At 50.9% G+C, this 12,509-nt stretch overlaps 1 protein-coding gene across 4 annotated transcripts in view; it reads left to right on the top strand.

The window, feature by feature from the left end:
- The first annotated feature begins 7,678 nt into the window (after positions 1-7,678).
- GPATCH8 (G-patch domain containing 8) overlaps positions 7,679-12,509 on the top strand; it is a 92,825-nt gene continuing 87,994 nt past the window's right edge. For 2 of the 4 annotated variants that reach the window (XR_012636375.1, XM_074940416.1), the window contains exon 1: positions 7,679-7,790. Coding sequence is in view for 1 of the 4 variants with exons in the window: in XM_074940416.1 (XP_074796517.1) it covers positions 7,746-7,790 (45 nt within the window). In the remaining 3 variants the exon portion in view is untranslated. The remainder of the gene's footprint in view (positions 7,791-12,509) is intronic. The other 2 variants (XR_012636376.1, XR_012636377.1) reach the window with 1 other exon arrangement.

Below are 12,509 nucleotides of genomic sequence, written 5' to 3'. Positions count from 1 at the left end.
GGCAAGTGGGTCCTGAGGGAGCCTGGCCAGGGCAGGCCGTGGCCTGGCTTATCATGCCACTCCCGAGAGGCTGGAGTGATTCCCCGCCCCAGGACCAGCTCTGGCTGCGCTGCCAGCTCACCCCAGCAGACACAGTCACCTCCCAGCCGGGCTGGTGAGTGCAGCCGGGAGGCAGGAGGTGGGGAGCGGGTCTCTGGGGGGTGCTGGGCTGTGAGGTGGCAGGGAAGAGGTGGGTGTGTTGGGGCACTAGGGAATGGAGCTTCTGAGTGGGGGGGGACCTAACCACATCAGTCACACCATCAGGGACTCGTTGACTTGCACATCTATCAATGTGATATATGCCATCATGTGCCAGCAATGCCCCTCTGCCATGTACATTGGCCAAACCAGACAGTCTCTATGCAAAAGAATAAATGGACACAAATCTGACATCAGGAATTATAACATTCAAAAACCAGAGGGAGAACACTTCAATCTCCCTGGATACTCAATAACAGAGCTAAAAGTGGCAATTCTTCAACAAAAAAACTTCAAAAACAGACTCCAACAGAACTGGAATTAATTTAAAAACTGAACACCATAAAATTAGGCCTGAATAAAGACTGGGAGTGGTTGGGTCATTACAAAACTTAAACCTAATTTCCCCCATACTAATTTCCCCCTACTGTTAGTCACACCTTCTTGTCAACTGTTTGAAATGGGCCACTCTCATTACCACTACAAAGGTTATTCTTCTTCTCTTGGTATCCTACTGTTAATTGAATTGTCATTAGACCAGGGGTCAGCAACCAGTGGCACGCGAGCCGATTTTTACCGCCCTTGTGAACGGAACCCCAGACCGACGGTGGGCTGAGCCGCTCAACCCACCACCGGTCTGGGGTTCTGTCTGCTGGCGTAGTGTATTAAATGTCTCCCCATAGGAATGTGCTACTTGCGGATCACCAGGACTGGCAGCTGTAAGCAGTACCCCGTAAGTAGCACATTCCTACGAGAAGAAATTTAATACACTACACTGGGGTAGGGAACGCTGTGCCTCCCCAGTCGGCCCACTTCCTGCCCCCTGACTGCCCCCCTAATAACCCCTGACCCATCCACCCCCTCCCCCCCGGCTCCTTGTCTCCTCACCACCCCCTCCTGGGATCCCCCACCCCTAACCACCCCCCAGGACCCCACCCCTGCATCCAAGCCCCCCTGCTCCCCGTCCCCTGACTGCCCCAACCCTTATCCACACCCCCGACCCCTGACAGGCTACCCGAGACACCCACACCTATCCAACCACCCCTGTTCCCCGTCCCCTTACCATGCTGCTCAGAGCATCAGGACTGGCACCCGTAAGTAGTACACCATGAGTAGCACATTCCTATGGGGAGCAATTTAATACACTACACCCAGCCCCGCTTAGCCCGCTGACGGTCTGGAGTTCTCAAAATATGTTCTCTCACCCCTTATCAAAAATTACACTACAATTAGCTTAAAAACTTGAAAACTTAAAAACTTTGTTTGTATATTACAGTAATCATTAAAAATGTATACTGTTAATACAGAGGTTTGATGAAACAAAGTAGTTGTACTTATCTGCCTGTGCTTAATTTGTGTTTTTCATGATTTACCTTCTAAAAAATCTCACGTCTCGCACCCCCAGAAAGGGCATCTTGCACCTCTAGGGCGTGTGTGCACTCCAGGTTAAGAATCACTGCGCTAAACTGATAAGATCTGCATTTTAATTTAATTTTAAATGAAGCTTCTTAAACATTTTAAAAACCTTGTTTACTTTACATACAACAATAGTTTAGTTACATACTATAGAATTCTAGAGAAAGACCTTCTAAAAATGTTAAAATGTATGACTGGCATGCGAAACCTTAAATTAGAGTGAATAAATGAAGACTCGGCACACCACTTCTGAAAGGTTGCCAACCCCTACGTTAGACTGACGTCACACTTGGTAAGGCAACTCCCATCTTTTCATGTATTTATACCTGCTCCTGTATTTTCCACTCCATGCATCTGATGAAGTGGGTTCTAGCCCACGAAAGCATATGCCCAAATAAATTTGTTAGTCTCTAAGGTACCACAAGGACTCCTTTTCGTTTTTTCTGATACAGATTAACATGGCTACCACTCTGAAATCTGTTACATGTAGGGCATCCGCTCCCTACCCCTCCCACAACTCCTCGGGCCGTGCTGGTAGACTGTTGTTCTGCGACCCACCCGGAAATACAGAGGCCTGTTAAGAGAAGGCTGGTAACCACAGGTTGGGATTTAGCTGGCTGCTGCTCAGACAGGCTGCTATCAGTGTAGTGGCTGCCCCAGGCAGAGCTGTGGTCCTGAGTCTGATACAGTCCAGTCTTTCCTCCCAGCTGGCTACTCTACCAGCACCCAAAGACAGGGCTGAACTGTCCCCCTCTCCCCCACCAGAGCCTGCCCAGTTTCAGTGTGGAGTCTGAAGAACCCGTACTGGGGAGGGGAAGAGTACTTTTCCCATGGAGAATCACACTCATGGACAGAGGCAGGAAATGTTTGAGGGAGCTCCTTGTTAAAACTTCAGCAGCATGTCTGTCTTCTAGGCTTTGGGGCACTGAAGAAACAAAGACTAAATCAAAGAACATTAGTTAGGTTGCCACCTGTGCACCAAAGGCAGCAGTCCTGTGGGAAACCACAGTGACCATATAGTGAAAGCCTGTTCTGTAATGCAGATTCGTTATGTGCTGTGGGCCATAAATTTCAATGGGTGCTGGACAAGTGGCACAAGGAACTGGCCCTGTGGATTTCTTACAAAGGTAGCAGGTACTGACTCCGTAATAGCCTGTGCATGCCCTTCGTCAGCAAAGCCAGAGGGGGTGACCTGCAAGTGGGATTGAGGAAGCAGGATTTCTGTCAAGTCCCTCACCCAGTTTCTCTCTTCTGGGAGAAAGAGATGGAATCTGACTGTCCTGCTGCAGACACAATGGGGAGCTTGCAGACACCTGGTAACTAACAGCCTGGTTAGTGAAATGGAGAAACAGAGATTTGATATCCAGAAGACTGTTCCATTTCTGTTGTACAGTGTTGGAGCTACACACAGTGCCCCGCACAACAGGCCCCAATCTCATCTAGCCCCTAGGCTCTGCTGTAGGAAACATAATAAATAAAATAAAAACTCAGAGATTCCTGGATTCCATTCATAGTATGGGAAGGGAGTGCCGCAAATAACACTGATTATGTTGTAAGATTCTATGACAATCTTGCTAAGCTGCCATGGAAGGCTCTGAGCCTGGATCCAATCGCTTCCTGCCCGCCCTGACCATGGTGGAAACGACATTAGAACAGAAGGAAGATCAGAGACTGTTGTTTGCTCATTAGCAACGGGGGGCTGTCCCGGCCGGCCGGGGAACACCGGGCACGGCGGCCCTTACGCGACCAGGGGCGCGGCCGCGGAGCGGTCACGGCACCCAACGGCCCGGCCCGCCTGAAGGGAGCGCGCCGGCGCCTCGCCCCGCCTCGCGGGGAAGGGCCCCTCGGCTTCTAGCGACAAGGCGGCTGGTGGCCAAGGCCTGGGGTTAGGGCCGCGGAGACTGCGCACCCCCCCCCCCGGACCCCGCTGCGCGCGCACCCCCACCCCTCCCGGGACCCCGCTGGCTAGGAGCCTGCCTTCAGCCGGACCCCCAGGCCCTTGGCTCTCAGCGGGAAGGGGCCTGAGGCCTGGGCTCCCCCCTACCACAGGGAGGCTGGGCTAGGCGCTGGACGCCTGGGTTCCTTTCTCCCACCCAACCCCCAGACAAACATGACCTTTGACCTCCCCCAGGAAAGCCGGCCAGCGCAGGGGGGGGGGGTCAGAGGAGTCTGCGCAGGCGCACTCCCCAGCGAACGAGCCTCTCCCCACGCCCCACAGAGCGGGGCCAACAGCCCACCCCCCAAGGGTTGAAATCCCAGCGGCCTATTGGGTCGAACAGTTATCAATCAAACAGCAGCGAAGCCCTATTGGCTAAAAACGTGACATGCCAAGCCCAGGCCGCAGCTTGAGTCGGTTCCTCCGGCCTCCGCGGGGGGCGCTGTTTTCCCGCCGGCGAGACCCCTCGGCACGGCCGCCGGGCTAGCAGCATTTCTGCTCGTCCTACCCCCGCCCCGCGCAGGCGCAGGAGACCGCCTCTTTGGCCGGCGCAGGGGAGGAGGTGCCGGAAGCGCGACCTTCCTGCGGCGCGCGCGCAGTCGACGCACGTTAGCTCTGCGGTGAGGCAGCTGGCGCGCATGCGCCTGAGCACGGCGCTGCCGCGCGGGCCCGCGCTGGGGCCGGATTCCCGACCCGGTGTGCGGCGCTTCCCACGCGCCTCGGCGGGGCCGGCCCCGGGGCTGCGGTTCCCTCCCGCGGCCTCTCGCACGCGCCTGGGTGCGCGGACGGAGTCTCTCGGGGCTGGAAGGGCCCGCAGGAGGCGTCTCGTCCGACCCCCTGCTCAGAGCAGGACCAACCCCCCATAGTTGCCCCAGACCCCTAAATGGCCCCCTCCAGGATCGAACTCACGGCCCTGGGTCCAGCAGCCGGTGCTCAGACCCCGGAGCCTCCCCCCCCCAAGGGTTCTTGGTCTTGCCTTGGAAGCATTTGGTGCTGGCCGCTGTGAAGAGAGCGGACGCTGGAGTCAAGAGACCACAAGTCTGATCCTGTCTGGAAGTGCCCGTGCTCCGCCCTTAAACAGACCTAGGTCAGGGTTCTGTGTCCGCCAAGACCCTCTGAAATACAAAGGAATGCTAGGAAGAGGATTGCACCTTTCAGCCCCAATAGTTATTAATATATTCCCTAGGATTCACTGGTTATTGGTACTGCAGCTGAATATTTAATTCAGTGCTGTCATATAGGTCATGTACACTGTTCCCTCTAAGCCGTGCACGTGTGTGCGCGCACACAGATCCTAAACCCCGCGCACATGGCAAAACACTGTGCACACAAAACTTTGCACAGAAGCACAGCAATTTGCACAGAAGAAAATTTTTGCCCACACAGCCTGTCAGAAATTAGGGGGAACATTGATCATGTATGCAGTAGTTGCATGTACCTTAGAAAATAAACCTAACAGTATAATCCCCAGGTCCAAAGTTTGTGTTAACTGGAATCACAGTAGCAAGATCACATGGTTACCTTGGCGGTGTGGGTATCTTATCCATTTAAGTGCTGAGTTATCACAGAAGAAGTGTCTTATGATGGAGAGACTTGAATGAAGATAGGGTAGTAGGCTGATTACTTCTGGATAAACAGCAATTTAAGAACAAAAGAATGGCCACACTAGGTAAGACCAAAGGTCCATCTAGCCCAGTGTCCTCCCTTCTGACAGTGGCCAATGCCAGGTGCCCCAGAGGAAATGAACAGAACAGGGAATCAACAAGTGATCCATCCCCTGTTGCCCATTCCCAGCTTCTGGCAAACAGAGGCTAGGGACACCATCCCTGCCCATGCTGGCTAATAGCCGTTGATGGACCTATCCTCTATGAAGTTATCTAGTTCTTTTTTGAACCATTATAGTCTTGGCCTTCAAAACATCCTCTGGCAAGGAGTTCCACTGGTTGACAGTGCATTGTGTGAAAATATACTTCCTTTTGTTGTTTTAAACCTGCTGCCTATTAATTTAATTTGGTGACCCTTAATTCTTGTGTTATGAGAGAGTAAATAACACTTCCTTATTTACTTTCTCCTTATTTATTATCAGTCCTTACAGCATATACTGTAGTATAAGGCAGGGCATTGTGCTGTACTGACAGAATAGTATAACGAAATCATAATACTTGTCATGTGGCCCAAAGATTCTGAGTTGTTCCCTCCTCAGCTGAACCTCAGGGCTACTGGTATCTTTCCTCAGCTCCAGAGGACCTTGACAATCTTGGCAGATGAGCCCAGATACAGCTTTATGCAGATGAGAGAGGACTGGAATTCCTTCCTCTGCACAGCACCTGCAGGTGGCTCCAAAGCTCCTAGGTCAGAAAGCTCTACCTAGCAAGAGTCTGTCTAGACTCAAAAATGGATGCAAAAAATAAAAATTTTTAATATACCAAAAAAACCCCAAAACAAAGCCTCTTACTTTCAGTCTATCACAGGGGCGGGCAAACTTTTTGGCCCCAGGGCCACATCTGGGAATAGAAAATGTACGGCGGGCCATGAATGCTCACAAAATTGGGGTTGGGGTATGGACTCTGGGGTGGGGCAGGAAATGAGTTCAGGGTGCAGGAGTGGGCTCCGAGCTGGAGCAGATGAGTCGGGTGCGGGGTGCGTGTGTGTGAGGGCTCTGTGGTGGGGCTGGGGATGAGGAATTTGGGGTGTAGGAGGGTGCTTCGGGTTGGGATCGAGGGGTTCAGAGGGTGGGAGGGGGATCAGGGCAGGGGGTTGAGGTATGGGGAGAGGCTCAGGGGTGCAGGCTTTGGGCGGTGCTTATCTCAAGCAGCTCCCAAAGGCAGCAGCATGTTCCTCCTCCAGCTCCTACATAGAGGTGTGGCCAGGCGGCTCTGCACGCTGCCCCGTCCGCAGCCCATTGGAGCGCTTAGGAGCCGGAGGGGGGCCATGCCTCTGCTTCCAGGAGCTGCGTGGAGCGGCCCCCGACCCTGCTTCCCAGCTGGAGCGCTAGAGGGCGGCCAGGCCGCGGCTTTCAGGAGCCACGTGGAACGGCCCCTGACCCTGCTGGAGTGCCAGAGTGAGGCAAGCCCAAAACCCCGCTCCCCAGTGGGAGCTCAAGGGCTGACTTAACATGGCTGGTGGGCCATAGGCGGCCCGCGGGCTGTAGTCTGCCCACCCCTGGTCTATCAGCTGAAATTTGCGTTACTGTATTGGGGTGGCAGGTTCCACCCTCTTTTGTTAGAGCCCCTCCCCAGCCAGCTTTTGGAAGGTTTGGAGCATGTTGCCCCCCTCCTTTTCTCTCTCCTCAAGACAGTTTCTGTTCTTGAGTCAGCTTCATTATCTGCTTTCACCCTCAGCATTTTCTCTCCCATCTTACTTTTTTTTACACGACTCCTGATTGTGCGGCGCATAAAGCCATTAAGAGTTTATTTTTGCTATCTAGTTTCCTTGCTCCTTAAACTTATTAGCATGCAGGCTGTGTCTGCGTTCTGGATTTCCAAAAGTTTCCCCACCGTTAGGGGCTCACCTGTGCTAACGCCGCTGTAGGCTGGCCACCGGGACCGTCAGCACTAGACAGGGTAGCAAAAAACGTCAGAGGGGCAGCGCTGGGGCGAGCACAAGCTCGTCCGCGCTTTGGGGCGGTGACTGTCTTTTTGTTCGGTTTGTACAGCACCGAGCGCAGTGGAGCCATACTCCATGACTGGGGTGCTCAGCGCGACAGCAATACGGACGCTTTGTTGCCATAATGAATAATAGCAGCCCCACTGGCAACGACACTGGGAAGGCGGGGCCGGGACAAGCCCCACAAGGCCAAACTGCCCCATGGCTTCCATCTTCTCCCCCGCCAATTGCCCTCCAGCCTCCCCCTGCCATGTCCCTGCCCCAGGCCCCTGCCTCCCGCCCGCCCTCCTTCCTCTGAGGCTCTGCTCACGCCCCTCTCCGCCCCTCGCCGCCGCCCCGCCCCAGACCCGCACTCATGCCCCCGCCCCCCCACGGCAGGGCAGGAGAGGGCAAAGCCTTGGGGCAGCCGCTCAGCTCAGCGCGCATGCGCGCGGAGGCCTCAGGGCGCGCTCCCGCGCGGTGGCGCAGCGCGCTCCCGCCGGCGGCGCGCGGCGCTGGGAGCGAGGCCGAGCCGGGCGGAGGCGGCGGCTGCGGAGGAGACGGGCGGAAAATGGCGGACAGGTTCTCCCGCTTCAACGAGGACCGGGACTTCCAGGTAACGCCCGGCCGCCCGCCCCGGCCCCGCTCCCCTGCGCCCCCCGGCTGGCGCGAATTCGGGACGGAAGGTGGCGATCGCGGGGGGGCCCCGGCCTCTGCCCCCCCCCCCCACGGCCGAGCCCAACGGGGGGGGCTCCCGGACTCTGCCGCCCCCCACAGCCGAGCCCAACGGGGGGGGGGCGCTCCCGGACTCTGCCCCCGCCCCCCCACGGCCGAGCCCAACGGGGGGGGGGCGCTCCCGGACTCTGCCCCCGCCCCCCCACGGCCGAGCCCAACGGGGGGGGGGGCGCTCCCGGACTCTGCCCCCGCCCCCCCACGGCCGAGCCCAACGGGGGGGGGGGGCGCTCCCGGACTCTGCCCCCGCCCCCCCACGGCCGAGCCCAACGGGGGGGGGGGCGCTCCCGGACTCTGCCCCCGCCCCCCCACGGCCGAGCCCAACGGGGGGGGGGGCGCTCCCGGACTCTGCCCCCGCCCCCCCACGGCCGAGCCCAACGGGGGGGGGCGCTCCCGGACTCTGCTCCCGCCCCCCCACGGCCGAGCCCAACGGGGGGGGGCGCTCCCGGACTCTGCTCCCGCCCCCCCACGGCCGAGCCCAATGGGGGGGGGCGCTCCTGGACTCTGCCCCCCCCCACGGCCGAGCCCAACGGGGGGGGCGACATCTGCGCCCTTCTTCCTCCCCCCCCCGCGACCGAGCCCAAAGTGGGGGGGCCCCGCTGGCCTTTGTGCCCTTCTGCCCCCCTTCTTCCTCCGAGCGCAGTGTAGAGGTTGGGGGTTCTTTGGCCGCTGCAGCTCCCCCCCCCCCCCCCGGAGCCCAGCCTGGGGGAGAATTCATCTTTTCTCCCTTTTCTGCAGAGAATCTATTTGGGGAAGGGGGGAAGGCATGCACTGGTCTATTTCCCCTTCTCCTCCCTCAGAGAACCCAGTGTGAGGGGTTCGCTGGCCTCTGGGGTGTGTGTGGTTGAGGGGGGTCCACACTTCTCCCTCGCGTCCTCAAACTCATAGAGTTCGCTAGTCTGTACGCTCTTCCTTGGCTCATTCTGGACCCTTTAGTATGTAGGTATCACCAGCCTCTGCTCCCTCCATCCCTTCCCTCTCTGGCCATGATATTGGAGGATGGGGATCATTGTCCACTGAAGTGGCTTGTGAGCTCCTGGGTCATCTTTCCAAATCCTGGTTTTCAGTCTGAAGAGACAATCCACCTGTCCAGCCAGCGATTCTGGCAGGATGTAGCCTGTGCCTGCAGCAGGCGCACTCGCTGCCTGGAGAGGGTCAGTGTTGATGTGGGGTAGGGAGGGGGTTAGAAATGGTGCTTCAGAAACATTATCTAATCTGTGTTTTTAATTATTTACTTGATGCTTTGTTTGGCTTTTTAGTACTTGATTTTTGTATTGGTTTAAATGTCTGCTGCTGCAGTGCCATGGTAGTGAGATGCTCTATTAATAAAAAGAAAAGGAGTATTTGTGGCACCTTAGGGACTAACAAATTTATTATTAAATAAATTTACTATTACTATTAATAACATTCGAATGAATGCTATACAGTACGTAATCTGAGGACCGACACTGAAATTTCCAGAGAGAAACTATCACTGGGTATGCTTGTCTGTTGATTGAAGTTTCTGGAATGGGGTAAATAATTTAGTTGTTTTTTCTGGAAATGTTAAGCATTCATTACAAAACACTGTATATTAGTTGATATCTTTCTGAAATGAGCCTTAAAATCTGTCAACACTTGTTCTTTCAAATATCTTACTGTTGAGCAATGTCACTGGAAAATATTGAATAAGACTAACTAGAGTTTGCCTGTTCCCTGCATAAAATGAAACCCCTGAATCTCAAAGAAACTGCTGCATTACTGCTGCATATCCTGGCAACGGTAATTTGGGTCAGGGGATGAATACTGGTATTCATTTTTTTCCCCATCAGACTGCAGGTCCTTTTTTAGAGTGGTATGAAAATAGCTGTGTTCAGGCAACCAGATTAAGCGGGATTTGGGATCTTTAAGTAACTGGGGTAGTAAATGGAAAATGCAGTTCAGCATAGATAACTGTTAAATAAGTCTGACAGTGGTAGAGCAAAAGCAAGTATACACAGGAATGTTTATGCAGCATATGGAGCATGAAAACAATGGTTGAAAATCCTTGCAGTCATGAGCCTTCTATAAAAAGGATACTAGAAAATTAACAGAGAATTCAGCTCAAAATAAAATTACTGTGCTTTGTGCCCTAATGTAGAATATGGTCGTTCACTTTTGAATTCTCTTTCATTGGGTGGGGGGGAGAGCTTTTTGTGAAGAAGGTGTAAGCTGGGATTATTATAATTTTTAACATTATACTTAAAGGTTAAAGAGGGGTGAGCTGCTTCTCATCCTAGAGGATGGCAAGGTGACCTAATGAAAGAAGTCAAATTATAAAGGGGTTTAATAAAGTGGAACAAGACTTCAGAAATGTAACTTTGCAGATGGAAGGAAGTTAAATTAGGAATGGGTACAATTTAAATATTAGGAAATTAAAATTATTGAGGAATTAAGACAGAATTTTTAAACCAATATAGCAAATATATACTGAAACAATTTAAAGGTTGGTAAACATCCTTGTGAAAAGAAAACCTAAACATTGACAGTGAAGTTATTCAGAAATTCAGTCATTTTAGTTTCTCCTTCAAAAACAACAGATTAGTGTGTGTTTAAATTGGCTTTCTTCTTTGATCATTTTGATTCTGTTATTCATGATGAATGCTACAGCAGATCAGGATTTCTAATGAGAGGCTGTTCAGTTTCCGGACTGGGTTACCTAACGTTCTTCTCTGCTTCTCAGCTTGTTTCCTGCTTTCATACAGAATGGTATTTACACTTCTATTTGGGGAAAGCAAAAAGAAACCTTCCCTGTTTCTCCAGCTGTCTTCAGCATGTGCTAAGGTTCCTAACCTATGGGGAAAGAGCATTCTTTATTCTTGTATAAAAATTAATTGATTCATTCATTCCGTAAAATTAACATTTGCTGCCATGTGTTAAACTGAATTTTTTAATACTGTTTGAAAGTAAATGAATATGTATTTTAAAAAGAAATTGGCATTATTGTTTTGGAGGAAATGATAATTGGTATTCCCTAGCCGAAGCATAATGAAAGATTCTAGCTTATAATAAAACATATAATAATTATTCAGGGTGAATGACAATTAGAGAGCATATATTGATTAGCTTTTACGTATGAGGTCATCTTTATGTTGATTTAAGGTTCTTGAAATTATGTTTTGCACTTATATAATACTGGCTTTCATCCAAGAAGCCTAAAGCCTGTTTATAAACAACAAATCAAAACCCACACAAATCTAGTTAATGCATTAAGATTATTCATTTAAAAACAACAAGGAAATACAACAGTAATTCAGTCATGCTGTGTATCTGTATATAATTGTATGTTTTACTACATAAAAGATGCTAAGCTATCTGTTTAGAAACAATAAGAATGGAAAATAAAATGTACAAACCTAGTTGACTTGACTTTGCTGTTGGGTTGTCAGCTCTTGCATTTTCTGACTTTTTGTGAATTTTAACCGTGCGCTTAAATGCTCCACTGACATAATTTTTTTTGCATAATTTCCTTGTTTTCTTTCTCAATTTAAAAATTAAAAATACTTAATATTTAAACAATCCAATTAGACTTTCAAGTTCCTTTCTGGGGGGGATGGGTGGGGTGGATTTCAACCTTTGATTGGAGGCAGATTTCTATTTATCTTTTGAAAACCATGTAGATCATGAAAAATATTGCAGAATTCAGCCAAAAAATTGTTCAGACCCTAAAAGCATGGGTTCCAGAATTTTTTCTTTGCTTGCAGTTTTCTTGCTTTCCTGTTAAGGGAGAATTTTTGACTTCAGTGAGACAGTTTCCTTCATGAAAATTGTCTCAGCAAGTCCTGTTATTGCTTCATTTCTCTGTTCTTGTCATGCTGTGAAAATGTGTAGTAATGTCAAAAAGGAGGCAGATCTCCATTAACCGTCTGCTAGAATCAGCTGATCATGCTCAGAAATCATTATTCAGACACAATTTTATTTTCCTATAAAACTAAGAAAAGATACTAGTCCTTAGTGAGGACTACATCTATGCCAAGTTTCTAGTTTTTGGTGCAGCCCTGTTTAAAAAATAAAGGGAGGTTAACGTTGTTACAGTGTGGTAGGACTACTTTTCCTAGCCTCTCCCAAAAATTGCAAATTGATGGAGGAATTTTCTCTCATGCCTTTAAACTTTCCGTTGGAGGTGGTGGGTGGGTATCAGTTGACTTTGGGAAGAGACCTAGCATGGAATAATTCGGCTCTCAGTTAGAGGTTACAGAAAACTGAGAATATTAAAGTGGACGGCTATAAAGAAAACTGTATTCGTGGGGGAAAATGAAGTGAAGTGTCTTGGCCAAGGTCACGCTGAATTGGTGGTAGAGTGGGGAATATTGCCCAGGAATCCTAATTCCTAGTAGTTTGTTCTAATCGCATCCCTCCTTAAGAATGTTTCATATTAAGACATTTAGTCTTGTTTGCAGTTTCTCAGTTGCACTCATCTTTAGCTTTCAAGATAACTGCATCTTATGAAAGCACGTTTCTACATTTTTTTTCTGAACTCTGATTAGGGTCACTCCAGGTATAAGTTTGGGGTGTAGTAAACTCAGTAGAAGAGGAAGCAATTCAATATTTTGAACCTTTTAATTGCAACATATACTGTGAAAAG

This window comes from Natator depressus, chromosome 27, assembly GCF_965152275.1.
Source record: "Natator depressus isolate rNatDep1 chromosome 27, rNatDep2.hap1, whole genome shotgun sequence".
In the NCBI taxonomy this organism is placed as follows: Eukaryota; Metazoa; Chordata; order Testudines; family Cheloniidae; genus Natator; species Natator depressus.
The sequence above is the reverse complement of the archived record's forward strand: the minus strand, read 5'-3'. Positions and strand labels throughout refer to the sequence as shown.